This window comes from Porites lutea, chromosome 9 (assembly GCF_958299795.1).
Source record: "Porites lutea chromosome 9, jaPorLute2.1, whole genome shotgun sequence".
Classification (NCBI taxonomy): domain Eukaryota; kingdom Metazoa; phylum Cnidaria; class Anthozoa; order Scleractinia; family Poritidae; genus Porites; species Porites lutea.
The window spans coordinates 961,969-989,615 of record NC_133209.1 but is presented as its reverse complement, the minus strand read 5'-3'; the positions used below and the strand labels follow the sequence as shown (position 1 = coordinate 989,615).

The 27,647-nt window shown below is 37.2% G+C and overlaps 4 protein-coding genes across 5 annotated transcripts; 2 read left to right on the top strand and 2 right to left on the bottom strand.

Moving 5' to 3' along the window:
* The first annotated feature begins 3,403 nt into the window (after positions 1 to 3,403).
* Positions 3,404 to 13,571, top strand: LOC140947657 (DNA-directed DNA/RNA polymerase mu-like). The gene is made up of 17 exons (XM_073396822.1): positions 3,404 to 3,585; positions 4,189 to 4,254; positions 4,873 to 4,910; positions 5,978 to 6,077; positions 6,183 to 6,237; positions 6,502 to 6,561; positions 7,036 to 7,145; positions 7,619 to 7,688; positions 7,842 to 7,913; positions 8,421 to 8,550; positions 9,493 to 9,572; positions 9,967 to 10,019; positions 10,421 to 10,523; positions 10,656 to 10,717; positions 11,501 to 11,735; positions 11,953 to 12,039; positions 12,636 to 13,571. Exons 1-17 carry the CDS (start codon positions 3,404 to 3,406, stop codon positions 12,723 to 12,725), a joined length of 1,593 nt encoding a protein of 530 aa, XP_073252923.1. The 3' UTR covers positions 12,726 to 13,571.
* A 281-nt stretch (positions 13,572 to 13,852) lies between these two features.
* On the bottom strand, positions 13,853 to 19,452 carry LOC140948099 (nicotinamidase-like). Its single transcript, XM_073397324.1, has 6 exons — positions 19,308 to 19,452; positions 19,039 to 19,175; positions 17,838 to 17,891; positions 16,698 to 17,066; positions 14,907 to 15,221; positions 13,853 to 13,891 (listed from the first exon to the last, which is right to left on the bottom strand). Exons 1-6 carry the CDS (start codon positions 19,429 to 19,431, stop codon positions 13,853 to 13,855), a joined length of 1,038 nt encoding a protein of 345 aa, XP_073253425.1. The 5' UTR covers positions 19,432 to 19,452.
* Positions 19,453 to 19,555: 103 nt separating this feature from the next.
* LOC140947658 (uncharacterized) lies at positions 19,556 to 23,119 on the top strand. 2 transcript variants are annotated; one of them, XM_073396823.1, is made up of 4 exons: positions 19,557 to 19,717; positions 19,799 to 19,915; positions 21,304 to 21,369; positions 22,330 to 23,117. In XM_073396823.1, exons 1-4 carry the CDS (start codon positions 19,598 to 19,600, stop codon positions 22,450 to 22,452), a joined length of 426 nt encoding a protein of 141 aa, XP_073252924.1. In that variant the 5' UTR covers positions 19,557 to 19,597; the 3' UTR covers positions 22,453 to 23,117. The 2 variants fall into 2 exon arrangements, with proteins under 2 accessions (XP_073252925.1, XP_073252924.1); XM_073396824.1 differs by lacking the exon at positions 19,799 to 19,915 and having other exon boundaries at positions 19,556 to 19,717; positions 22,330 to 23,119.
* An 846-nt stretch (positions 23,120 to 23,965) lies between these two features.
* Positions 23,966 to 27,072, bottom strand: LOC140948233 (adenosine receptor A2a-like). Its single transcript, XM_073397455.1, has 2 exons — positions 26,886 to 27,072; positions 23,966 to 26,032 (listed from the first exon to the last, which is right to left on the bottom strand). Exon 2 carries the CDS (start codon positions 25,977 to 25,979, stop codon positions 25,017 to 25,019), a length of 963 nt encoding a protein of 320 aa, XP_073253556.1. The 5' UTR covers positions 25,980 to 26,032; positions 26,886 to 27,072; the 3' UTR covers positions 23,966 to 25,016.
* Between the last annotated feature and the right edge of the window lie 575 nt (positions 27,073 to 27,647).

Sequence of the window (27,647 nt, the reverse complement as noted above, 5' to 3'; positions counted from 1 at the left end):
CCTTGCGGGACCAAATGCCTTAACATCGCCTCACCCGACTCTTTTCCTCGTACATGAACCACTTGTTTTCTGCTCCATAGATATGAGCGACACTAATTGACCACTCCAGAAATACCGTAACATACTATGATGCTCTTTGTTTGAAACCCCGAAAATTTGCATAAGCATTGTCTTCAGTTTCTCTTGGGAGTTAAAATGGCTCCAAGAGAAACTGAAAACAATGCTTATGCAAAATTTTGGGGTGACAAACAAGGAGCATTATGGTATGTAATGGTATTTTCTGGAGTGGTCAATTGAGCTTCTGGTTAGCAACGCCATACACATTTAATTTTCTTAACAAAAGTTCGTGATCAACCATGTCGAACGCCCTTCGATAATAGACTACAGTCGACTTCCGATAATTCGAACCTTCAAGGGAAATCGAAAAAAGGTTCGAGTTATCGGGAGTTCGAGTTATCGGACGTTTGAAGAAAATAGCCGACAGTAAGGTAAAAAACAGTTTTAACTGCACAGTGAACATTTTAATCACATTTAATTGTAGAAATGTCACGTAAAAATTTAAAAGATACTTCTAGATTATAAATCAGAACGTAACGTAACAAAAGATAGCCTATATAGAGCAAGTGTTTTACTGTTCTGAGAAGAAAAACTACTTCACGTTAGCCTGTGACAATCAACATCAGCTTCCACTAGTAAACTATACTCCTAAAACACGTCAATAGAAAATCCAAAATTGAATGTTTCGGACGCCAGTATACGGCTTTTTCCCCGACTTTTTAAGGGCTCAAAACATGGTTCGAGTTATCGAGGGTAAAATTATATAGAAAATGACCTGAGGGGAAACGAAAATTGGTTCGAGTTGGCGCGAGGTTCGAGTTAGCGAGGGTTCGAGTTATCGGGAGTCGACTGTAGAACCATGCCTGACACCCTGTCTTTGTCTAGGTTAAACAACAGTTCATCAATTATCTTGATACGAGCAGTCTTGGTACTGTGTTTTTTTTTCTTGAATCCTGACGTGACGCGCACTTTTTCTTCCAGTTAGCAAAAAAATAACTTTGCACGCTTTTATTGTACATTTCTTTGCCGTTGTTTTGTACGACTACAACGTGGCTTCCAGAAACGTCCTAGTTACACGTTTTATGGAGGAAATGTTGTATGTGTCCTTGTTCACTTTTTTGTTCGCTGCCACTCATTCTGACCGTGGGAGCCTTAGCATTTGTCATTTTCTTACCGCCGCCATAAAATTTACATGTTATTCTTACGACGAAATTGGCTCTTCCACTGTTATCCATGTTAATATAGACATTAAAACTAAGTCAGCTTTGTTGTTGTTGTTTTTTCTCTAAAAGTTTGGTTACCTGAACTGCAAAATTTCAATCCGGCTTACATGAAGGGGTGGACGTAAGTACGTACTCCGTACGGACGATTTTGTCAGAACCAAAATTTCCTGGGATGAATAGATAACCAGATTTTTTTACCCATGATGCTTCAATATCAAAATAAAGCCTGGGCCACGTCTAGATTGGTCTCATTTTGGGTTTCAATTCTTGTTTCCCGGCGATCATCCCTGTGCCTTAATTATAGGAGTCGAACCCCCGGGAGATTCCTATATCGAGTAGTTTATGTGGGTTACCTAAAAGGGTCACCACTCCAACTACACTAACACGTACCTATGAAAGGTACGCCATCCTCATTCCCTTTTTCAAACAGTAGTAGGAGTTCTCCACACTTCCTCTTCCAGTCAACAAGGAAGAATGAAGCAGAACGCCCAATTACGCAATATGAGACAGCCGTAATCCTACCATTTTCAGTGGTTTTTTTTTAAGAGCTCACAATTGGTTCGTCCAAGGGTTGTGACGGTGGACAGTGACCACTCCCTTCGTCTAGCTGCGTAGCAGGCGGTTTTGTGGTGTGTTTTTTGTTCGTGTTTCGTAAAGTAAGGGACACCAAAAAACCGCCTGCCACGCAGGCTACCTTCTAGCGTACTAGTAGGCTCGATTACCAGCCGCTGTTCGGGAAATGAGCGCGCGCTGGGAGATCGAGCCTACAAGGGTACTAGCCGAGATTTTATGGTTTTCATCATTAACATGCATTTACCAGCATGTCCGAAAATCTTTTGCCAATATTTTTCTTCTTCCTAATAGAATATACACTACTTCAATACAATTGTAAGTCCATTTTCACAACGTTAAAGGGTCTTTAAGTAGACTTAAAGTGTACCTTGGTATCTGTGGTCCAGTTTACAATCCTTAAGCCGACTCCAATAATAAGAAACAAGGATGGAGCTCTTTTTGATAAGTCGAATCCAAGATAAGGGTAAATGATAGATTTCCTAAACTTGATGAAAAAAGCATCTAAAATAACCATCTAAAAGGTGGGAATTTCGATTGGAGAAAAACCAATGTTAACTAGGGGGATAGGATAGTCGCGGCCATAAATTTTTGCTTTTACAATTTTGGTATATCAACATGTAAAAAAGTCTATTCGCACTGCATTCAAACTTCACCGATCGTATTCAGTTTCTTTTAATTCGGCAAATGTTGGCGAAAATTTCTTTGGGATCGAATCTATCGTTATCTAAGTTTAGAATAAAGAAATTAAGCGGGCCCGTGAAATTAGGAAGTTTCATGTCATAGTGGTGCAACGACGGCAAAGAAATGTACAAAATAACGTGATACACGTGCAAAGTTGTTGTTAATTAATATAAACATATTATTTTTTACCGTTCTCCTTGCCGTCGTCGTCGTCGTTGGTTTTGTTGTCATTCAGAAAAAGGGCTACCATGGTAACGTGACGTTCACACTTCTCTCTATTCACAATGCAGATACAAAACACATTTGTGTTAAAAGTTTGACTGAGATTACCGTAAATGATCGATTAAACGCCGCTCTCGAATAAGCGCTGCCTTTTTACCAAAAATAATTTAATAAGAGTCGCTCTCGATTAAGCGCCGCGGTGCTAATTTGAATATTAACTAACCTGAGATCAGGCCCAATTTGAGCGGTTCTCATACATTCTCTCTAACGGCTACCGCTAACAAACTAAGGCGCCACCTTTGTTACGGCGCTTGACATCACTTGGCAAGTACTTCATGGCTGAATGCCATATACGCGACAGTCAGCCATGAAGTACTTGCCCATCGCTTGAGAAATGAGACCTCGACTCGACCAACTCGTGAGTTCTAAAGTTCTATTGTAGTAAACGAGGTGTGCATATTTTTTTACTAAATTGTGTACTGAGTGCGCGCCTCACTTAATTGTCTCTGTATTCCCCTCATTGTTTTACCGAAAGTTGAAATAAGCGCCGCTCCTATTAGGCAGGGAAAATTAAATAAGCGCCCCGGCGCTTAATCGAGGGGCGCCCTGATAGCGCGGGCACTGGAAACGACTCAATGAGGAGCAAAATGGCTTCCAAGAAGCGAAAGTTAGAGGAGGACCGATTGGAAATTTTTCCTGATCAAACTGAAATGATAGAATCCAGAGAGATGCTTATTTATATCATCCCTAAAAAGATTCCAAAAGCAAGGCTCCAGGTGTTGAACAATCTTGCGCAAAGGAAGGGATTTCCAATAACAGAGAAGTTCAGGTAAAATTTGCAAATAAGGTTATCTCATAAGCTTACAATGTTGATCAGTCAAAACTTACACTATTAACGGCTGTATGATATCTTTCGATAAGCCACTGCTTAAGCTATGCGAAAAGGGCTCGGAGTTTGGAGATCGTGCTTCAACAAACAGGATCAGTACCAGCTAGCTGCCCTGGTGAGCTGAGGGGCAGGAGGGGTAAGGGTAAGGGGCACAATAGATAATTGATACAGGGATCATTATAAGAGAAAAAAATTCAATTGTAGATGCTGGCCACTCTTAAAGTACGCATAATATGAATACCCTGTTCTAGATCAGACAGCACATGAGCTGCAACATTTTCCTGTGATAGTTTGTTTACTAAACTATTTGTAAGTTTTCATGTGTATGATACCCTATTCTAGGTAACATGGTGAGTCCTAAAAACACAAAGTACACCACCATTTAATTATTTGGGAGAGTACTCTTACTTCCCTTGCCGCCCCCCTCCCCCTTCCACCCCCAGTGAGCATGGATCACACAGGCATAGAAAACTTCCCCTTTTATTATATCCCTTTTTTGATTATTTCATCACTGGATAAGCAGCATTTTTTATTTCTTTGTAGCAACTTGGTGACTCATGTTGTGACAAGTTATGATTCCAGGGAGAAGGCTTTCTCTGCATTAGAATGGTATGAAATAAATTAATCTCCTTAGGATATAGTTTTATGCAGTGTTGTTCATGTTAAAAATTGTTAAATCACCAATCAGCAACACAAACGACTGAAAAAAAACCAAATGAATAACCCATCAGGATTCTCATTAAGTTTTAAAGTAGACAGCTATGATGTAAAGTAGGCAGCTTGGACTGTAATCGAGTGCTGTTTGCAAGTGTTGTAGGCATGTTGAGGCTTTCAGTAACCTCACTTTACCCTTTATTCCCCAAAAGTATAGTTGGGTAAAACTCAATGGAGCCTGTGTTTTCGCCGTTGGCAGCACTTAATAAGAACCTTGCCTAGACAAATTATGTTATAATATTTAACCAATAAGAAAACAAACTGATTTGTTTCTGCTTATGATATGGTGGAATGACAAAGTATATGCTTGTATATTTTCCACCCCAATTAATTGCTCCACATTCTTTTGTTGACAGTCCAAATCATTCAGATTTTCAAGTCCTTGATGAATTTATGTGTTGGTGGGGAGAAGTGGTCATTTGTTCCTGGTACTGTTTGAAAAATAGAACTGTTGAATGGTCTTGTCACTATTTATTGGCAGTAGAATTAAGCAGGGTTATCTATTTTCACCAGGCAACCTGCAGAAAATGTAGAAATACTTACTGTCGATTGTGAGTACTCTATTTTGTACTGTTCTTAATATAAACTATAACTATTAATTTTTATTTAATATTGCTTCATCATTGTTTAGGCCTGCATTGGATGCTTTTCATTGGGTGCATGATTTTTTGTTCTCAAAATCAACATGTCAAAACTGCCATATTGAATACTCAAAAAAGCAGAGATGTTGAGGCAAGTCAAGGAAAAGGGGGAGGGGTGGGAAGAGAGAAGTCTCCATCCTTGTCTGCATCCCCTTCTTTCACCCTAACACCTACCCCAAGGGATGATATTTCTACTCTCTCTAATCTTCCTCAGTCATAAAATCAAAGATGGCGGCCAGCGCATTACGAACATAAACAAGTAGCTTTCACTCACCCAAAAATATGCCTGCAATGCAGGATATCATTGTTTCTCTAGTTGTGTGTGTGATATAATGTAGTATATAATGTATTATGTAGTAAATATTACCCAACATGGATTAATAGAGGCAGTGTATGAAAGGTTATGAGTAAACCTTAAAGTTGAACCTCGCTTGAAACTTTTATGTTTACTAACGACCTTTCATACATTGCCTCTGTTTCAGTAACACACATAAAAATTTGCGAAGCAGGAAAAATCCACCTTTACAAATACTGGGGGAAATCCAGGGGGGTGGGGTTCCTAGGATGCCCTTGCAACACCCTTCTTACTCCAGATTCCCATTCTTCAACACAGCTGTAAAACTACTTTCAGATGCCAACTGTCTTATTCCCCCCTCACCTTTTTCCATCAAGGTCAAATCCTTGATCTGCCCTTCTGAAGAGGCTTGACTCAGTGAGGGGTGGCAAATGGTACCTCGAAAAACATGGGTCTCGGGAAATTTTGGCAGGATCTCAAAATCTCGGAAGCGTTTTTGACAAGTCTCGAAATCTTGTTTTTGCATGGTTTGTTTTTACTTTTTCTGACTCTCGAAACTTTTTACCAAAGAGTCTTGGGCTCGGATTTCTAACTAGGATCTCGGCGTCTCGGCAAGTCTCGAATTTTACCATTCGCCACACCTTCAGTGGTATTTATTATTGCTTTTTGTGCAATTCACCAGGGCTGACTGACTGCACAACAGCAGGAAAAATAGTGGATGTTACTGATAAAGTTAGAGTACAAGGATCTACCACAGCTACATCAAAAGAAGAAACTTTAAGGTAAGGGATGAAGGGAAAGATAAATTATACAAGTTTGAAACCTTTAAAAAGTCATTGATCTTTAATATTATTGTTTAACTTTGTTTGTATAACTTATAATTAAAGAGCAGATTTGGAAAACAAGGATGCAAGCAAAGATGGTGAATCTTGTGAGTATCAGGTGAGGAATTTGTAAGTAAAAATGTATTTATTGTCGTTAAATTCATTGACAAAGTACAATTAGTTAACTAATAGAGGTTGTTTTATAATTTAATTCTTGTATTTTTTTGCATTTGAATCTCAGTTGTATGTATACAATCATGCATAATGTGCAGATATGTATATTAAGAGTAATTAAAATCAAGTGATTGCCGTGAACAATGATTACAATTCTTTCTAGTTATTTAAATGTGGATCCCTTTTTGTAAACTTTTTTGCTTTTTAGGACACAAAGTTTGTGTGCCAAAGAGGAACACCACTAAATCACCACAATACCAAGTTCACTGTAAGTTATATAATTTAAGAGATCAATAATTATGATAAAGTAATATGTAATGGTAACAGGACTGAGTGGAGTCCAATTCCGCGTAGCGGGAGTCTGATTTGTTTAATCACGAGTATGATTACAGACCGAATTGGACGACAAGAAGTTCTGTTACCAATTAATCATAACTTTAACAAAATTTGTGATATATTAGGCTCTTTTTTTAATCAAAACGCAAGAGATGTTTTTGCTAACAGTGAAAAAAAAAAAAGCCATTTAAGCGCGCACGTGATGGCGCGTACTGTCCAATTACTTAGGCATGATGTGTACTGTCCTATTTAACTGTCCTATTAAGGCTGAAATCAGGGCAGTTGACAGCCAATCAGATTTAAGAATTTTGTTATAGTTATGATTAAATATATAATATTATATGATAGAACAAAATTTCTGATTGAATAATCTGGCTTAACCAAAGTTTTTAATTTTCTGGTCAAGGATGCACTTGAAATTCTGGAACGCCATGCCGTGTATGTTGACAGTGGACAGAGAAATTCTAGAGCACTTGCCTTCAGAAGAGCGGCTTGTGCACTCAAGTCTTATCCAAAGTATGTTACTCAATTATTTACAAATAGTATAGATCCTTTTATTCAAGCAATGCAGCTGTTTCTAAAGCAAAAAGGGAGCTATAAGTTGTTGAGTGGAAGCGTGCCAACTTAATGTTACAGATATTATGCCATCTGCAAAATAACAGCAGTTTTTTTGGAGTTATTAATATTTAGGGTCAATCCTTATGGTGCATTCAAACCAGAATGAGATGTCTTTGAGGCTTTCGGTATGCCTTGTGTCAAGCCATCCTATTTCTTTGCATCCAGTTGTAATCCATTTATCTTATCCGATTCAGTCCATGTGGTGCTGAAGGTCTAGTTATATCCCCAGGTTAGGGTGCAGAGAAGTGACAACAGGCTTGCAGAAAAAGAGAAACGAAAAAAATTTTTTGGCAACAAAGAAAATAGTAAATTGAATTTTCAAGGTATATATAATTTTGGGAGAGTCAGTTTTATTGTCAGCTCTGTTTCAGGCAGATCAGTAGAATTGAAGAAGCAGCGAACCTGAGCAGTGTAGGAAATCACAGTAAAAAAGTCATTCAGGCAAGTGGGTTAGTGTGCTTAAATCATATATGGCTGTACAAATGATTAATTTTCCTGTTGGTCTTTCTCTGGTTTTCCATTTTTCTTTCTCAAAATTAATGGAATCAGGCTTGTAATATTGTGAAACATTTTATTTTGCCCATGTCAAAACAGGATATTCTAGAAAATGGGTCATCCGTAGAAGTTCAAGACATCCTATCCAGTGACTTCTTTAAGTCAATGGAGGTTTGTTTTCAGATATTAATGTTAATCCTGGGCAGAGCTTGCCTTAATAAATTGTTAATAAATAGGCCAGACAGTCATTTTTCCAGCCAGACAGTTGAGATTCACTTAGATACTTAAGGTCATGTTTTAAACCAGTCGGTGACTCAATAAGCCACACAGTTTGTTATCACCAAAATCTTGCCAGTAGGATCATATAAAGTTTCAATATCTTGCCAGTAAGATCTTGAACATTCAACTTCTTGCCAGAAACATCGACAGATTGCAATGTGAGCATCTTGTCAGCAAGACCTTGCAGGTACAACATCTTGCCATTAAAGTTTATCATCCCATTATTAAATGAACCTATGTTAATTGCTGATCACTGGTTGTTTATGAAGTGGGCCTGTACTGTATTGATAATTCACTTTACCATAAGGCAGTAAACTTTTGAGTGGCAAAATATTATTATTATATCATTGAACAAAGAGCTTATTAACTAGTGGATTCTAAAAAATATTCTGCTTTTAGATATTCTCATCTATATATGGATGTGGACCTGCTACAGCTCGAAAGTGGTATGAAAAGGGTCATCGAAACATGTTTGACATCATTCAAGCTGTGAAAAATGGAATGAAACTCACAGAACAGCAGACAATGGGTAAATTATTTTTGTTATTCTAAATAACAATACTGTGGTTCAGTTTCATTACAGTCATGAGAATGTAAGTTTGATTCTTTTTTGAGATGTCATTTTCTAATCTGCAGTTGTCTGCCAAAAGTTTTGGTTACCAGTCTTAAAAAAATATTTTTTTGCAAAAGAAACACATCTTATACAGTATACTTGCATCAAGAATTAAACCATTGACCTTAACAAGAGGCTTATCATCATCATGATCATGATAAACCTTGAAGTTCCCAAAACACTTACTTTTAAAATGAGGCCAAGTGGAAAAACTTGTCTAGTGAAAATGAGTGTTATTTGAATAATATTATTGTTTCGTATTAGAGATAATGCATTTGCCCTCATTTTGGAAAAGAGGCTTAAATCATGTATAGCCCAACTTGAAAGTGGCCTTAATAATTAACTATTAATTTGAGTGAATTATTTTGTTTTACTGTAAATCCTCTATTAAGTCCCCTGGAGGGCTTATTTATTTTAAACACATTTGAAGGGGGCAGGGGGAGGGGGGGCTTATTTGATTTAGCAATCACGATGGTGTCAGTTCTTCATAAAGAACTAGAATACAAAGTAGAAAACCTTAGTAACAAGAAGTTGGAGGTCATGCTGCTGAGGATCAAAAACAATCCAAACTTCCAGTTGTGATTTATTATAAAATATAGTCTAATCACTAATAAAATTTATTAGTGAAGAATAATAATGGGGAGAGGAGGGGGACTTAATAGAGGAGAGGGGCTTATTAACTTTCTTCCCTGGAAAAACGGTGGGGGGTTGGGGCTTATACTTTTGCAGGATTGAGTTTGTTGCTGCAGCTTTTTTGTTACTCTAATTATGTCCCATCTTGGGGTTTCAACTGTGCCAACATGCTCTTGCTTTCGGTTTTGATGCTTGATTAAAGTACAGATTAATATTATCTTATAGGTTTGAAGTATTATGATGATTTAATTCAACCTGTTCCAAGAGAAGAAGCTATTGGTATTAAAAACATTGTGGCGAGAGAGGTCAGTTAAACATCATCTTCATCATATGATTTCATGACACCATATTTGGGGCAGAGAATGGTCCCTTGAAAAACATGGGTCTCGGAATATTAGCCCGATCTTAAAATGTTTGAAGCATTTGTTGACAGGTCTCAAAGTCTCATTCTTGGGTGATTTTACTTTTCGGAGTCTTGAATTTTTACGTCTTGGCCATGTATTTTGAAACCACATACTGCATGGGGTCTCGGAGTCTTGCAAAGTCTCAGATTCACAATTCTATACCCCGTATATTTGACTGTCATTATGTTATCACATCACCCATGACAGAGAGTAATACTTTTTTTATTAGACTAAAAGGCAAGTCAATAATTTTTTCAAGTATTTATATATTATTTTAGAATTTTTCATTTCATAGTTAAACAGTATCCAGCCAAACTGCACAGTGGAACTAGTTGGAGGGTACCGCAGGTGACCATACAATGTACACATTTCTCTTACTTAATTCTTTGGTAAAAAGTATAATATTTGACTTCTACAGCAAAAAGTCAACAAATACATTACAGTTTTGAACTTTTTGATTTCATTTCTATGGCCTGTAAGAGTTTAGACAATGGAAAATTGTCTTTTTTCATTTTACAATATTATAACATTAAAAGCTTTGGACATCCATATTTCTGCCAAAGTTTATTCTTCAAAAATCACATGCAAGAGACAAGAAAAAAATTGTGCCATTTTTTTTAAAATTTATTTCCATGGACAATTAGATGATAACTCTCAACCAGTGAGTATGTGGGATGTTGCCCAGTTGTTTTAAAATAAATAATGTTTAAGCTCGATCAATAGTTTGTTTCTGTCCCAATCTTTTCTAGAGGGAAACCATCAGGACACGATGTGGACATTTTGATCACCCATAAAGATGTCCACCGAGTTGAAGGATTGCTAGTAAAGCTTGTTGAAAGGCTTGATAAGCTGGTAAGGAGATAAAGAAACAATAAATCAAAGCCAAATTAGAGGGATTCAAAGGTTTTTTACAACTAAAACACTTTTTGAGCATTTGTTTGTTAACAAAATAAAAATTATTAATGTTTTTTTTTTCCTTGTTAGGGTCACATGGTTCACAAGGACTTAATGGCTGGTCGGAATTCAACTCTTGGTGGAAGCCAAAAGTATGTTGCAACAAATAAAGACTTCAATTTGAAAGCCTTGACAAGATATCCTCCCACCTAATGGGATAGTGACATCAACGTGACATAACTACATTATCAAACAAATATGAAATGGATTTCAATATTGTTTGGTAATGTAACCATTGTGCTTCAACAGTTACTAACTGTATTACTAACAACTTTTTGGTGCTCTACTGGTCAGCATATTTGTTTTTCCGTACTTTGTTTTGAGGATTGTAAAAGAGAGATATTAAAAAGAGACCAATGTTAAAAAAAACCAGAGACCCATGTACATCGAGACAAAACACTATAAACTCTGTAAGGGGAAGTAGTGGGGGGGGGGGGGGGGGGGTCTTAATGGCCAAAAATTTATTAAAGCAAAATATCATCAAGGCCCCAATTGATAGCAGTGCTAAAGGCGTCTGAATGGGCTTCCTAACCCTGATACGAATAAATATTAAGGTCTCTCTCTCTTATGAAGCATAACTTAGTTTATTTTTCTGTCAGTAAGTTAAATTATCTATTTTATTTGGGAAAAATAATAATTTTAATTTTTTTCTTCGTTGCTATCTCCTCCAGACTAATCTACATAAAATGCTGAAGCAAAATATGTATAATGTTCAAATATAAAAGCAAACTAATCGAAAACAATAACCTAAAAAAACTACCGGTATATAATATACAAACCTAGACAATAAATTGTCCCCTGAATGGCCAGGAGTGTTTAAAAGGAAGAAAATCACATTAATGGGCTTGGTCAGTGATATTTTCTCCCTTGCTTAGACACACGGTGGGCCACATGGATAATCTTGACCACTGCTTCTGTATGTTTCAACTGACAACAACGGCATTGGCATCATCAGAGAGTGATTCACCAACAGGTTCAACAAGAAATGGAGGGTCGTGCACTGATGACTTCCAAGAGGGAAGGGGTGGAAGAGCAGTTAGAAGAGTTGACCTGATTGTGACTCCACCCAGTCAATTCCCATTTTCTTTGCTAGGATGGACAGGTTCTAAGGTGTGTACACCAGCTTCTGTCAATAATAAACTGTTATGTCACCCTTAAAGTGGTCTCCTCTTTAAAAAACTTGAGGCACCAAATTGACTTGTTGTCTGATCAATTTTTGCGTTAACATCTGTGGTTATTTTTCAACAATTTTTAGGACTTGAATTAGTGATGTATTATGATGGATGATGTAACTGTCAGTAATTATGCACCTGTTTTTCTTGTCTAGCAATTTAACCGCTCAATAAGGGACTATGCCTGGAAAATATTGAAAATCAAGTTATCGAACCATGGAATGTGGGATCATAACCAAGTGGTAAGTTCTTGTATTCTTAAGAACAGGGGATCATAGATGTCACTATGCTGCACTACCAATAATCATATTCTTTTGACTATACATGTACAAGTCCATAGAGAAAAGTCAGATGCTTCCTGATTCACTAAAGTGATTCACTCTGACAAAGAGCTAGTACTGTAAATTTCAGCCTCTGAATTTTCTCACAGTGGCCAATGTATTTTATCAACCAAACTTGTTTTTTACTTTCCCACAATAGCATGTAGAACAGGTGTTTTTGGGAGGGGTTTTTCAGGTGAGCAAATGTAAGTGCGAAGCAGGTGTGGAGCATGAAACAATAACCTTCCCCCATTTCAGGTCTTGTGCTTCACCCCCTGCTTTATGTTGGCCTTGATCATTTGCCCCTGCATGGCAGGCGCCAGTTAGTTTTACGGTTTGTTGTATGCTAGCATCCTCAAAATTTCTCCCTTTGCTCTGAAAATTCTGGCAACTATGTTTATGCGAAAAAACATGAAAAATCGTAACGCTTGTTCTGTAGGCTAACCCACCAAGGTAGCCCTACAGTTTCATTAGAAGCAAACCCCCCTTACATATAATATGGCTTCTCTTCTTTTCAGCCTCCATGTCTCCTTGAAGCGAACTCAGAAGAAGAGATATTTGCCACGCTGAAACTTGAATACAGAAAACCAGAGGACAGGAATGCATAAAGTTATCATTTATTTCACCAATCAATCAATTATCAATCTTATTTCCTCACATCATTGTAATTATACAGCAATGTTTTTCTGACATTGCATTACACAAACACCAAACATTTTACTCACACTTGTATGGTTAAAAGGCACAAACTATGACAGTGTTTCACTTAAACCTCAGAGTCACTTTCTCTATTCTATAATATACGTAAAAGGAATTGCAACCTCCGAATAAATGTCTTTGCAGGAAGTTATGCTCAATACAGTGAGTTAAGCAGATGTGGACACCTAAAAAGTACCTGAAATGGTTATTTCTATTGTTGCCAACCTGTATTAAACGGACACTCGTAATTAAATTCCACCACACAACATGCCAGACACCAGAAATGCTAAAGATTGCCTCGAATTGTCACCCACAAATTTTTCAATTTTTACATTAAAAAACGTGACTTGACGAACTTATTTGATTAGTTTCCCAGTGCAGTATTGTTTTCTATTTCGTTTTGTTTGCATAGAGCTTTTTTCACTCATCTGATTTCGTCACATTTGAGTTGCAATCTATGTTTAAGGTACCATGATTAATTGGTCCACTTTGATAAAGAAATTCATTCAAACGTATATCGTCATAGTCTCTTTCCACTGTTCATTTGAATGGCATTTGACATTCATATGTCGTTATCTATTGAAACCTGTATTAGGCAGACACCCTGTATTAAGCGGACACCACAGCTTTCCCTGAGGGTGTCCGCTTAATACAGGTTTCACTGTATTATTTTTCAGATCATAAATAAAACTGAAAAATTACAAAATTTACCACCTGCGAAATTTTCCTACAAATGGAGAACTACTTGTATTGAAGAAGAAGGGCACTAACAAAAATAACCCAACTGCTTGAAGCCACTTCACTGTGATTAATTTACATCCAAGACTGAATTTGGCTGGTTAATCACATACAAATGACTTCACAAAAATATAATATTATTATGTTAAAAATGTATGTGCAATATACTTAGATAAAATTCATTATGTTTCAACACAATTTTTGAAACAACATTTAGATAATTTAGAATAGTTTATGCCTCTTTTTTGACAAAAATGGCTACACTGTACTGCTGTGTCATTTCCAGAAAAACAATACATCACATTATTTCTTTCTTATCTCTCAATGCATCTTTCACCTGTGGTAGGAAAAGTATAAACAAGAACAACAACAAAATTAAGGTCGCTGGCAGATTATTATTTTTGTTATAATATATTTACTTTTACAGTGCCACTTCTCGAAACAGGGCACTTGGAAGAAGATTATCCAATCACAACGTTTTTTGAAAACAAAAGATTCTTAAGGTTTTTTGCAAATAGACCAATAGCATTCATGAATTTGAGTGCTCTTTCCTGAGAGGTCAGGTAAGTTCAAACAGTTTAAAGTTTTCAATGGTTGCATAGTTGAACCTTGAATTTTATTGGTCCATTTGCCAAAAAAATTTGAGAATGTTGTGATTGGATAATCTCCTTCCAAGTGCCCCAGTCGGAGTGGTCACACTGTAATTCAATCATCTGAGACAAAGACGAAATAAACCAAAGGAACTTCTTATAACTGGCACCTTGAAATCTTAGTGACAACTCTAAAGGACCCTAAACAGGAAAAGCATTTTCCTCCCCCCCAAAAAACAATAACACTAAACTGACTAGGCCAGATGAAAAGAGGTCCCTAATCCCTTCATTCAATTTTTGTTATTCTAGAGCAGAAAATAATGTAGTGACGAACACCATAAGAGCTATAAACCAAAATTATAGGTCTACCTTATCAGGATACCCTTCACCTTTCTACGCATGTAAGGATTGATGGGATAAAATCAATGTAATTTGATCATCAGAAAGCCACCAATATTGTTGGATATCAAGCAAAAAATTATAAGGAACAAGTTTGGCACCACTACTTATAACATTTAAGGATATCTCCAGTTGTTATCGTTCAAGCAAACAATTATGATCACATACATAACAAGTTTTAAATTAATTTGTTGTTTACAATAAACAATACAATAGTGGACCATGACTGCTTGAAGGGGACGCTTCTATCATCTGCTTGCCTCCTGAGAGACCACATGACAAGGCTAATTATCTTATCAATCCTTTAGTGCACTCATTGGGTGTATCAACACACACACAAGAAAAGTTTTGAATTTCCCTTACCTTCTCCGATTCTAGTAAAACTATTCCATTCTTTACAAATTCTTCTTTTGTTTTTGCAATTCCTTCAGGTGCAACACCCCTACAAGCATCCACAATGACATGAGTCTTGAAGCCTTGTCCAACAGCATCTATGGATGTTTCTTTCACACACACATCAAAAGCCAATCCACACACATAAAGATCTGTCACTCCACGTTTTAAAAGGTCAACAAATAAAGATGTTTGTGTACAGTCGCCGTTATTCCAAAATGCTGAGTAACAGTCCACTTCAGGATTTTTTCCCTTTTTGACTGTGATGTCCTTATCTGAAGGAGGCTATAAAAGATTCTTATATCAGTAAACTATTTTTGGGGAGCTTTGTATGCCATGGCCAGGGGCATTGCCTGAGAGTTTGAAGGTGTATGTGAGGAAAGAAAATATAAGGGGGCTGAAGGTGGCTCAAACTAGGGGGCTTGGGGGCATGCTCCCCCAGAAAATGTTTAAATTTAGGGTCTCTGAAATGGACATTTTTAGCAAAAAAAATACGAAGTAAAGTGCCGTATTTAGTTGTTTATTTTACCTATCTCTTATCTCTTGTGCTATCAGTGGGTAAAACAGTGATGCCATCAAGGAGGTTTCAAGGGCGAGAAGTCTACCCTTCAGATGGGTAAAGACACCAATATAACTTGAAAAAGTTATCAGTCATTGCAATTTAACGATAAAAATGCTTTTAGGAAATAAAAGGTATCTTTTGTCCAGATTTTAGCTGTACGCATAGGCGGTGTGCATATATGGACGCTATGCTCCTGAATACCATGGCACCTTTAGGATGACTAGCTGGGATAGATAAAAAATTAACTCAGTACGGCAGAACCTGACTTGCACAATGGCCACCTTCAGGGACAAAAGTAGGCAGTCATTGTAGAGAAGACTGGTTGTTATGGTTATGCAATAAAACACCAACACAACTTAGAAAATACCAGCGACTTAAAAGGGAGATTTCATTGCTCACAAAATTGTAAGGGTTTAAATGGAAAAAAATGCTGGATGGCAAGGTGCGCTGTCCAGAAACTTTTTCCATTGATACTTTTTGTATTTTTTTCAGTTATTTAAACCACCATAAAACCACACTCTTTAGAGTTTAAAGCCTAAAAATTGGTAGACCAGGACAACAAGAAGAGAGCCATTGTGGAATGGTGGCTGTTCTAAGTAGAGGATTAGCCTGCAGTGCAGGTGTATTTTGTGTGGGCGAAACCTTGTTCGTGTTCATATTATTGTAGCCGTCATCTTTGATTTTATGACAGTGGAAGACTGGGGAGAGTAGAAATAGTAAAAACATTTGTGCGCCCAAAGAAAACACCTGCACTGCAGGCTAGTAGAGGATTGAATGTACGAAAATCAGTCTGCCTAAAGGGCATGAAGTTGCTTATCAGAGCTCTAGTCAAAGCTCTCAGTAGCTACTCCAAATTAACTAAGAGCACTTTCCATTTGTCAGAACCGCGGGCCAGCCAAATTATCTGTTCCTATTTTAATGAGAATTTCACTTTTTATCAAAACTGTTCTGCCAGATCAAATAATTCCAAAGGGTTGATGGGTTTTTAAGAGAAAACTCTTAACAATGCCTATTTCATTTTTCTAAATGAACTGTATGGCCACCAAGTTTTGACTTTTGGAAAGCATCCTCACTAAAAAAACTTCTTTCTTTCAAAAAGGGTAACAAACTTAGGCCCCCACTTAAGATAAATATGTACTAGCCCCTGAAGGCCATTCGATTAGGTACATCTAGGTCACCAATAGTTTTATTTTTCTTACTGTGAGATCTTTGTGAAGTTCAGCACCCCAGCTGTTCATTACACAGTGCCTAGGCCACAACACTTGATCAATGATGGGGATTTTGTCATAAACCACAACATCGAAGACCTTGGCTTTCTCAGCTGTCACTTGACTAGAGGAATGCAGCGGGTACAAGGACACATTGTCAACAAAGGAGCAATGATCTGATGGATGCCAATCAAAAGAGTAGGCGACAACACTAAACATCTTTTTTGACAGCAGCTCTTGTATGACTGATACAACTTCTTCACCATCTTCACCAGCAGGGCAGTTTTTTAAGGCAAGAGACCCACTAATGAAGTCATTTTGTACATCAACAATAAGCAGAGCTGATATAGGGTTGAGAACCTACAAAGGACGAACACAAAGTCTATGCCCATAGAACCATTGTGAGCAGTGAAGGAAGAGTTCTCCCATACATGTATTTTCCTAATTCTTTTTTTTTGACTGTTTATCACCATTCATTTGACAATTCTTTGATCAGTAATTCCACAGTTTGTTACATTTACATGGCTCTATAGGTTTATGCCACTATTTTTTTATTGTTTGTGTATGCAAATAATAAATCATAATGCATCATGATAATAGTGTACAGTGTTCAAAAGTAGGTTGAGTTTGATCGTCCGGGTGAGCGTAGTCCTCAATAGGACTGTTGTTGTTGACAGTGACTGACGTTTCGACAACCTGTGTGGTAGTCATCTTCAGAGTCAAAATGAGTTGAATCATTGAATACAACTCACTTTGACTCTGAAAATGACTATCGCACAGGTTGCCAAAACATCAGTCACTGTCAACAACAACAGTCCTATTCAGGACTACGCTCACCCAGACGATCAAACTCAACCTACTTTTGAAATAACTCCTGAGTTCAAACCTTTCACAGTGTACAGTGTATAGGTATGCAATGTAATTCACAATGAAGTGTTGCAATAATGAATTAAAAAGCTTCTCATATACTTTGACAAATAGCAACAAATCACTTTGAAGTGCAGGGGTTAATGCAGTTATCACCATAGTGGAGATCTCATGTTTTAGTCTGAGGGGACAATCCTTTCCTGTTCCTTAGTTTATAAATTGAAGTGCAGTTTATAACACTATGAAAAACAGCTTTATACTCACTGGTCTTAACCAATATTCCCACAAGGCTACACAAGAACTCTCCTCAATTCTTTTCTGAAACAAATTAACAGTATAATGTAAACACACTATTGACACCTTAATCACACCTGCAAATAATTAAATGGATTAAAACAAAGAAGAGGACAATGTTTTGCTAGAAGCAAATAGTGAAATGTTTTCCTCTGATATCACTCACAGACTACTGGCAAGGAAACAGTTTCACTGGCAGGTGTCATCAGGGATGTCAAAAGTAGCTGGCTGCCGGTGAAAATCGCTGCCAACTTGGTTAGTATCGGCCATCTACTCTGCTTAGAATTAACCTGAGATCAGGCCCAATTTGAGCGGTTCTCATACATTCTCTCTAATGGCCACCGCTGAAATTGGTTTCGCCTTGCCCGCCGAAATGTAATTTTCAAAGCGAAACGAAAATAGAGCCTGATCTCAGGTTAGCTTAGCATTTCTTTATGGATGGCATTTTTTTTAAAAAACATCCCTGGACTGGCCGCTTACTTTGACAACTCAGCCGTCTACTTCAAAACATCCTGACAACCCTGTGTCATGTGAGTGTAAAGAAGCTAACTGGAGAATGTATGTTCTTGAGAAAACAGGACTACTGAGAGTTGATGGTGGGGGGGGGGGGGGGGAGTATAATATTAAACAAACTTTCTTCAATGGGAAGCAAAGATATATACTGTATACCGTAAATATTTTTAAGACCCATATGTATACAGAACCCTACAACACTCCACAAGACTAAAAATAAATTTGTACCTTTCTAATTAATAGAGGAAGATAATATTAATGTTTGCACTTCAAAATGTCAAAGAGGTTATGTGTATCAACAGGGTAAATAATTTTGTGAGAATATGTCAACAGTGTATTGCCTACACGATTGATTTAATTTGCTAGCATGTATTTTGTACGTACTCAAAGTATATAAATGCAAATTATCATCAAAGGCTTGTGAGAGGTTGTTTGTACTGGCGTAATTTTTGTGCGCTTACCTAAGAGATAACGTTTGAGATATGCAAAATTAACCAAGCTTGTTCGTTCAAGATGGCTGCACTTTGGCCTCGTTCTGTTTTAAGTTTTTCTATGGACCGAGACGAAAAACAGCCAAAAGGGAACTTGGCTAATATACAGCGATCTTGACAAACTTAGCTCTAAAGCTTAAGAACTCGAAATTTCTCGCACTACTGACCAAGCAAACACAGAATTGCTGTCTAATATCTTCTGTTTGCTCTGTCGTTAACCGCTCTAAACCATGTTCCTCAAAGAGCAGGCTCAACCAACCACTGAATTCATCTTCCGGAACTTCTTGATACTTCGTATACTTCACTGCAATAACCAAAAAATGTAAAGTTAAAAACGTTAGACGAAAGTCGTATTATGCATGCTATGAACATGTGATGATGACCGGTGCTTAAAAACACCGGGCAATTTTAAGCTCAATTAGTTACGTTCACTTACCTATAGAAGACTTCTTAAAAGAGGAGGAAATGTTCTGTCTTAATAACTTTAAAATATGCTCTCCTTTTCCATCGTTTTGCCTGTATTTGTCAAAGAAGTGACTAACTCTTTCTAGAAGAGACATGTTTCCCGTTACGTCACAGGATTTGCTGGGGTTTTCCTGAGGCCAATGTTGGCAAATGTTGGCAGGCTATTGTTATCCATTATTGGCACAGGCTCTTGTCTGGTGGTTCCCAGTCCTTTTTGAGGGAAAGGATATTGACGTCGCAGGAAGCTGAAGCGGTGAGATAATGAACGGTGAGTTTGATCTTCGATATAGCAATAAGAGGCAATTGGAGGCGGAAGAAGATTCTGGAACGAATTCTGACTTAACAGAAAAGCATTCGAGCGATGTTCGACAGATCCCCATGGTAAGAAATACTAGTAGGTAATTTTTTGTGTTTTAAGTGCAAGTCACCCGCGCGAACTAACCATCTTGTCACAAATTCAAGGTCACTTCAACGAAACGTATAAAAAACATTGAAAAGGAACACGAAAATACTGTCAGCCGTTCTTCTTCAAAACCTCTGGAATGTCCTTCATCTCAGTTTCCATATCTTCATACTCAGGTGTGTTGTTAACGATTACCGATTTAACTTCATAGATTGATTTGTTTGCAGATTTTGACTGTTGATAACAAGCAGACCATCCTCTGTTTGTGACAATCGGAGCATCGATCTTTTGTTCTTTATGCAGCTATCGATATGTGTAGCCGGCTAGGGGGCCGGGGAGGCAGGGCATGGGGTGGGGATTTGACATTTTTCACAAATATGCTGACAAATTGCCTCCACGAGGGCAAATCATTCCAGTCAAATAATGCACAAACATTTCCCCACCCCGGTTATCCCCGATTATCCAGGTCTTCGGGGATTGGCGCTCCGATGCGTATACATACATACATACATACATACATACATACATAAACTTTATTAAAGTGTCAAGGTATTCAGCTAAAAGCTAATTGTCGACACTGAAATAAATGTTATTTGGATATCTCTATGGCCCTTAGGCCCCGTTTACAAGGAGGGAGGGTCACCCTCTTGCTAGGAGGGTCACCCTAGCACTCGCACATTTTTTCGTTTTTTACATGACGTGTTTACAAGGCAGGTAGGGTTACTCTAGTGCTAGGGTAACCCTACCTGAGTGGTAGGGTTACCCTAGTAAGAGGGTTACCCTGCATGTACCTGCCTTGCCAAACAATCAGTGTCTCAGTGTCATTTATGTGTAGTATTCAGTTTACGAAGAAAATTGTGTTGTTTTTAGGTACTAAAAATAGCTAATTTTCTGAGTTCACAGACGGTAACCTTTTGATCTCCTATTACTAGTGCAATGTCCAGTACATTGTTACCCAGTGATTTTACTCTGATTGTACAGTTCTATCATTGTCAGTGTTCATGTCGGATGCTAGATTTATGGTGTTATTAATATTAATATTATTATTATTATTATTATTATTATTATTATTATTATTATTATTATTATTATTGTTTATGGTGTTATTTGTGTATGACAGTTTAGGGACCACAGAATGGAATTGGAATAGGGGGCTATACGACAAATATGTACATGAGGCATTGTTTTGCCACAACCATCAAATACAACAATAGTATGAAAACATATTTGCTCTAGTGGCCACCACACCACTGTATTGACCGAGTTAGCAAATTTGTTAGTAAATGTGATGATTACAGTTGGAGAAGGTAGACAATATTACTAAAGAATTTGAGATTAAATCAAGGCATTAAGGCCCAATAATCTTAAAGAAACAACTAACATAAATTTGTGAAACTGTGAAAGGTTTGAACCTACCTACTCTTAAAATAAATTTTCTGATTTCCTATCTACTCTTGAAATAAGTTTGCTGATTCTTTGGAATAAGGTGTAGAATACTTTTATTTGTTGTGTCTGTTTAAAAAAATTGTCTTTTTAAAATTTTTTTTTGTCTTGTTTTTATCAGGAGCAGTTGAAGAAAATTTTGGAAACAAGAAGATTCCGAAATCTTCAAGAAAAGTTCAATTTTCAGGTTAAGTGTAATATTATAGCTTTGTTGAATGTAAAAGGATATTGCAGAGAATGAGTCAAGACAGCTATAAACTCAGCTGAGTCTTTTTTTGTAAGGATGCACTTGCCAAATGAACAGTTTACATGTGAAAAAAAGAAAACAAACAAACAAACAAGCTGATAGCACATCAGTAATGACATATATTTACCAGCCTCGCAGTGAATTTGATTTACTTACCTATTACTTCCTTAGATGAGTAATGATCTGCTCGTGATATAACTCACTCTCAAATCCATTGTCTAGATTGGTAGGTTGAAGTATATGAAGGGTAGGGAATTTTTCCATTTTGATCTGAAAGAAGGCTTAAAGGGGGGGCTAACCGATTCATTTTAAGTTCTTGTGATTTATTCATTTATTTATGCATCATCTACAGCAGTAAAAAGGGATACAAAGTTCTAAAGTATGCATGTGAATGGGGTACAATAAATTTAAACTTATCAATAGAAGGTTTTCGAAAGGAATGCCTTTTCTGTCACAGTTGGTATATAAAAGGATTAGGGGTCCAACCTCAGGGAGGGGTGGGCCTGCCCATATAAAACTTTGTTGAGTACCTCCCTGCCCGACCCCTGGGGTCAGATAGATCAACTCTGTAATGTGTACATGAGCAAACTCATTTCATTCAGTATTACAAACACAAACCACTATCTTCGATGCTGATGATGAATCCTATGCACAGGATGTCAAATAATAGTCACTGTTACCAATTAACTTAGGTTTTTTATTAGATGACCAATGGTCTTAAATCACTCAACCGTTTACAGCAAAGGAAGTCTTGCGGGCTGAGAAGTTTTACAATTGAATTTGGGCCACTAAAATAGGACACATCTGCTTAACAGCCATCGCATGCCCATAGTCACTTTTCCAGATTGGTTGTCCCAGTTATTTAAGTTTCACTCAATGAGATATCTTTTTGTGTTCCAGGATTCTGACGATAGTGATGAAGACGAAGAACAAAACAGCATTAAGACAGACCATGATCACAAGCAATATGAGTTGACAATGAAGGCCATACGGGAAACACTCCTTAAGAAACCAGATGATTAAAGTCATATCTTCTCCCTCAATGTTAATCAGCAATTTCATAATATTATTTAATTGCGTTGTCATTATTTTCCCTATTTTCTCATTCTATACTTTTTGACAGTTTTATATCTGACAATATTATTGTTCACCACCAATTTCAAGTTATTTAATTGTGTTGTGATTAATTTTCTCTATTTTCTTATTCAATACTCTCTTCACAGATTTATACATAACAATATTATTGTTCACCACCAATTTCAATTATTATTTTATAGTGTTTTTATTATTTTTTCTATTTTCTTATTCGATCTTTGCTCTTTTCACAGATTTATAGCTGACAATTATGTATTGTGTACCACAAATTTCAAATTATTTAATAATTATTGCATTGAACGGATTACATTGTCGTTATTTTCTTATTCTATTCTTTTTTCATGGCCGCCAATTTATTGTATTGTTATTATTTTCTCTATTTCCTTATTCAATTTTCTTTTCACAGATTTATATCTGACAATATTTATATTGACTTTGAAGAGTCAAGTGTAATTACCTTGTATATTTTATATGGAAACATACTTGGAAGTAAAGCGGATGTGATAATTGAAGAAAAAAATTGCTAGTCACTGCCACGCGATCAGAAATAACCGCAGTAGAAAACATACATGATGTTAAGAATGAAAGAAAATAAATTTGCAATTTTTATCTAGGTCTGTGTGGTTAGTTTGTGCATGATATATTCAGAAAAAATTATGCCTAGAGTTCTTCAAACCAACACAATGACAATAGCATGTACTATACCGTACTGTATTTTCTGATGTTCTAAATGAAAAGAAAGGCTTTTTAGACTATAAAAATATCAATTTTCAAGGTCGCCATATTTGTGATTTGTCCAAAGGGGCTAACTTATGGTTTTATTCCAAAAAATTGTCATTTTATCTTTCTCTGTTCTTCCTCTAAACAGACCTAGAAATAGTGTTCCTTAGACAGAAAAAGGGCTTTCAAAACTGTAAAGAAGTCGATTTTACAGAGTCGCCATATTTGTGATTTTTCCAAAGGGGTTAACCCATAGTTTTGGTCCAAAAAATTGAAATTTTATCTTTCTCTGTTTTTTAGTCTAAATGGACCTTGAAATAGTGATTGTTTCGTTCAAAATAGAAAGAAAGGCGCCTTTCCAGACTAGAAACATGTTGTTTTTCCAGAGTTGCCGTATTCATAATTTTTCTGAAGGGGTTAACCCATAGTTTTAGCCGAAAAATTGAAATTTTATTTTTCAAGGTTTTTGGTAAAAATGGACCTAGAAGTTATGTTTCTTTTTGTTCTAGATAGAAAGAAAGGGTTTCCAGACTATAAAAATGTCGTTTTTCAAGAATCACCATATTTGTGATTTTTCCAAAGGGGTTAACATATGAGTTTAAATGGCAAATTAAAATTTTATCTTTCTTGGTTTTTGGTAAAAATGCACCTAGAAAACACTAGAAATTGCGTTTGCTTTTGGTCTAAGTTTTTCCCGAATAGTCGTTTTCCCAGAGTCGCCATATTTGTGATTTTTCCAAAAGAGTTGGTTAATCCATGGGTTTAGTCCAAAAATTGAAATTTCATCTGTGTTGATTTTTGGTCTAAATAGACCTAAAAATAGTGTTTGCTGATGTTCCAAATAAAAAGAAAGAGTTTCCAGACTATAGAAATGTCGTTTTCCGAGAATCGCCATATTTGTGGTTTTTCCTGCAAAATTATAAAAAAAGTCGCAAAGAACTATCCTCCACCTCAACCAATGTAAATTTTACTTTCATTTCAAGACATAACATTTACAATATTATCATCGAAAACTTCGGGTATTTTCTATTACGCCAAAGTTTTCGGAATTTCTGAAATTTTGGTCGAGAAATAAATGGAACGCTTCGTTCCACGTAGAAATTTTCCGCTAGGTAGTTCTCCTTGGCTAGTCGGTCGTATCTGACACAAACGTGCCGTTCATTCCCAAAAATTATCGTTTTCAGTCCTACTTTGCTAACCAGTAATGAAAATTTCGGTCGAAACGCAAATGGATCACTTCTGATTGGATTTTTTGTTTTAATCGAACAGTGTCGTTCCATTTTCTCTTGATAATTCCACTGGCTTCGGACTGTTTGTTTTGGCAAAATGGAAAGTACCCTTGGACTTTTTTGTACCCAAACTCCCACACGTCTCTCTTGGCACCTTGCGCAAAGTACGGTGCGATGATAACGGTTAGCGACAGGGGCTTCGCTCTTAAGCTTCGCCCGCCTTCCTTCCTCTTCCCATGATGCCCCGCGCTTCGCTTGTTTTAGGACGCTTTCCTTTTGTCAGAACTGACCGACTAAACCATTCCCACCTTGAGTATTAACTTTTAATCAAAACTATCCAGCCCGATCAATCAAATCCTAAAATAGTACGTACGAAGGAGATGATTTTTCAGCAAAAACTCTTGGGAAAAGCCTATTTCATTGTCAAAATGACGGGTCCCGATAATCGTCTGGCCGGCCAGTTCTGACTTTTGGAAACCCTTCTTAGTTATTCGTCTCTGGAAGCGCCTGTGAAGGATACACCGGCATGGCGAATTTGAAGAATCATTGAAAAACCTTACTTGCTCCTTCCGTTTCCAAAGGACTTTGATTGTTCGTGTTCAGCGAACTCATCGCTCCAATTACGTTTGATTGTACTGGGTGCACTCGCAAGTTCCTTCCAAAAAAACAACAAAGAGTTCGCCGAAAGTCAGGGAACCTAAAGCTGTAGATGATAAGATTCATGAACGAATTACTGTAATGAAGAAGTTTGACTGCGCGTATTAGATTCAGGAAAACCGAGAGTTTGTTTGGTCGACACTTTATGCCAAAAAACACGAAGATGTTGAGAACGTGAAAAGGAAGCCAAGTTATCAAAAAAACACCTGTAACTATTGCTAATGTTAGAATAAGTTTCCGCTCTCTTTCAACTGATTCTCGAATATACCTCCGCTTACTTCGCTTGCGAAGCTCGTTTTGACGAGCCCGCACTTTATACCAGACTGCGGTATAAGTAGAGAGCATTACAACAAGAACGAGGGAAAGCGCGATCATCATGTTGTAGAAGAAAATCCTGAATTCCACGATGTTTTTTTGTGTTAGAACGCGCAGTAGGACTTGCAGAGATGAAAGGAGCCAGCACAAGACAACAGCTGCGAAATATGGTAGTTTTCCCGCGGTTCTGTGCCTGTGAGGCCAAAATACTGAAAAAGCACGCTCCAGTCCTATTACTGACAAGCCAAACAGCGAAGCAAAGCCAGTAAGTATATCAATAGCGTCGTAACTTATGTGGAAGCTTGGGGATTGCGCTAGTTTGCTTTGAGGCCATTGAAACACCATGTACATTGGGACAGCAACCGCGCCCACGAGCAGGTCAGCAACTGCTAGGTTGATAAGTAGCATGCTCGTGCGCATGCGTCGTAGTCTTGAGTTCTTAAGAAACACTGCTATAGAGAGTGAATTGCCGATGATGGTAAACACAGCAAGGCAGCTGTAAAGGACAAGCCACGTGACACTCTGGGCAACCATGATGGACTTGGCCGTTTCTGACGGTTAAGAGGAAAGTCAGTACTAGTTGTGATCTACAAAGATGAAGCAAACATATCCTTTAACTAATCAAACATATCCAGTAAATAAATTTGAAAGAATTCTGTATGTAAGTGCTGTATCTGATGCGTATTTTTAATGTGAATAAATCAGGAGGACAGGAACTTTCCTTGTCATTTCCACAGCCATAAGATGTGTTTATTCTGGTGATTAAAAGCCTTTTTAAATAACGAAATGACAAATTTCCCTACCCTTTCATATACTTCGACTCATGGAATCCATATCGTTCCATAACCCTCAAAAAACTTGGTACTCTTTTCAAGCGGAACCTCCCCGTATAGCTCATCATAAGAATTAATCCACCCGGGGTTTCGACTCTGAAGAGCGGTTCTTGTCTCTGGATAAAATGTGATATAAGTTTCTTGAACGGTCAATTATCGTTTACAACGCCAGCTAGGAGTCTTAAGATAAACGTTCAATTTGTGCCTGATTTTGAGACGGATTCAAGCAAACGCTTTCGAGCGGTAATTTCAAAAGTTTTTGAGCTTTGACTTGCCGCCATAAACTTTCAGTTAGGAAAGCGTCCTAGCATAACATCGACTCTTTGGAACGAGCAGTTATAGCTCGGTCTAATAAAAAAAGAATTGCCTAGAAATTCTAAGCTGGACCCAACTTTATGCTCAGTTTGATTATGTTCATATCATAGTTATCTCATCGGTGTCCTGAACCTGTACATTTTTCTCCTTCTCAATACCTCTGTTAAATATCCTTCTCTTAGGTGAGCTGTAGTAAATTATAAAAAAATAAATGAAATAGAAAATTCACTTCATGTTTTTCTTCATCCTAAAACTCGCAAATATTATAGACAGTTCTCTTAGTTATACCTACCAATTAAAAAAAGTGACAAGTAACCTCGAAAATGCAATAACAAGAAGTTCCCCTTCTTAATACTGGCTCCTTTTCTCTTGGTGGGGAACTGCGGAATCAGTCTTTAATAAAGTGAGGAATTTTGAAGTAGTTCTTAAGTGCTCACCACCTTCAGGCAATTTAAGCCCAGGTTTCGAATGGTTATTTCGTCTCCTAAGGCACGAGGGCAATTGTCGTCTTAATGCCGTTGACTATTTGAATTACAGAAAGTGAGGGAGACCGCCTGACTGACGCAAGAGAACGTCAACAATTAATAATGGCAATGTCATGCTTACAATAATTATAGTAGCAGATGAAATACTAACTGTCGGCTTAAATAACGATTACATGAAACTGCCCACGTTGGAGATCCCTAAAGAAAAAAATTACGGCTTTTATTTCATGGTGTGAGGCCAGCGCGGCAGAACTATAGTACAAATCCTGCGGCGATGTCATTGGCCACACGCGGCCATGAACTAATAAATTGTAGCTATTTCCGCAGCGGGCTTTTCTTTGGCAAGAAAACCATAGGAAAAACTACAAAACAAAACAAAAAAAACTAAGAAACTAAGAAACTAAGAAACATAGTACGAAAAAATGATCAGCAAACAAGGACAATGAAGGCTTCGTAACCAATAAACCAATATACTTTCCAAAAGTGAAATGCAACTAACAAATTGTTACTTTGGCCATGTTATTCTTTCCCGTTAATTTTTTTGGGCCCATTATAGTCTTGACCTCCCA

What these genes read in the sequence shown, in the direction of transcription:
- LOC140948099 (XM_073397324.1), bottom strand. Translation starts at nt 19,431, where the DNA reads ATGTCTCTTCTAGAAAGAGTTAGTCACTTCTTTGACAAATACAGGCAA. An exon ending in AGCAATTCTGTGTTTGCTTG is followed by an intron (nt 17,892 to 19,038) that starts GTCAGTAGTGCG and finishes AATTTGTTTCAG; the next exon opens with AAAAGAATTGAGGAGAGTTC. An exon ending in AACTTCACAAAGATCTCACA is followed by an intron (nt 15,222 to 16,697) that starts GTAAGAAAAATA and finishes AATCTTTTATAG; the next exon opens with CCTCCTTCAGATAAGGACAT.
- LOC140947657 (XM_073396822.1), top strand. Translation starts at nt 3,404, where the DNA reads ATGGCTTCCAAGAAGCGAAAGTTAGAGGAGGACCGATTGGAAATTTTT. An exon ending in TTGAAAGGCTTGATAAGCTG is followed by an intron (nt 10,524 to 10,655) that starts GTAAGGAGATAA and finishes TTTCCTTGTTAG; the next exon opens with GGTCACATGGTTCACAAGGA. An exon ending in TGTGGGATCATAACCAAGTG is followed by an intron (nt 12,040 to 12,635) that starts GTAAGTTCTTGT and finishes TCTTCTTTTCAG; the next exon opens with CCTCCATGTCTCCTTGAAGC.
- LOC140948233 (XM_073397455.1), bottom strand. Translation starts at nt 25,979, where the DNA reads ATGGTTGCCCAGAGTGTCACGTGGCTTGTCCTTTACAGCTGCCTTGCT.
- LOC140947658 (XM_073396823.1), top strand. Translation starts at nt 19,598, where the DNA reads ATGAACGGTGAGTTTGATCTTCGATATAGCAATAAGAGGCAATTGGAG. An exon ending in ATGTTCGACAGATCCCCATG is followed by an intron (nt 19,718 to 19,798) that starts GTAAGAAATACT and finishes CACAAATTCAAG; the next exon opens with GTCACTTCAACGAAACGTAT. An exon ending in TTCCATATCTTCATACTCAG is followed by an intron (nt 19,916 to 21,303) that starts GTGTGTTGTTAA and finishes TGTTTTTATCAG; the next exon opens with GAGCAGTTGAAGAAAATTTT.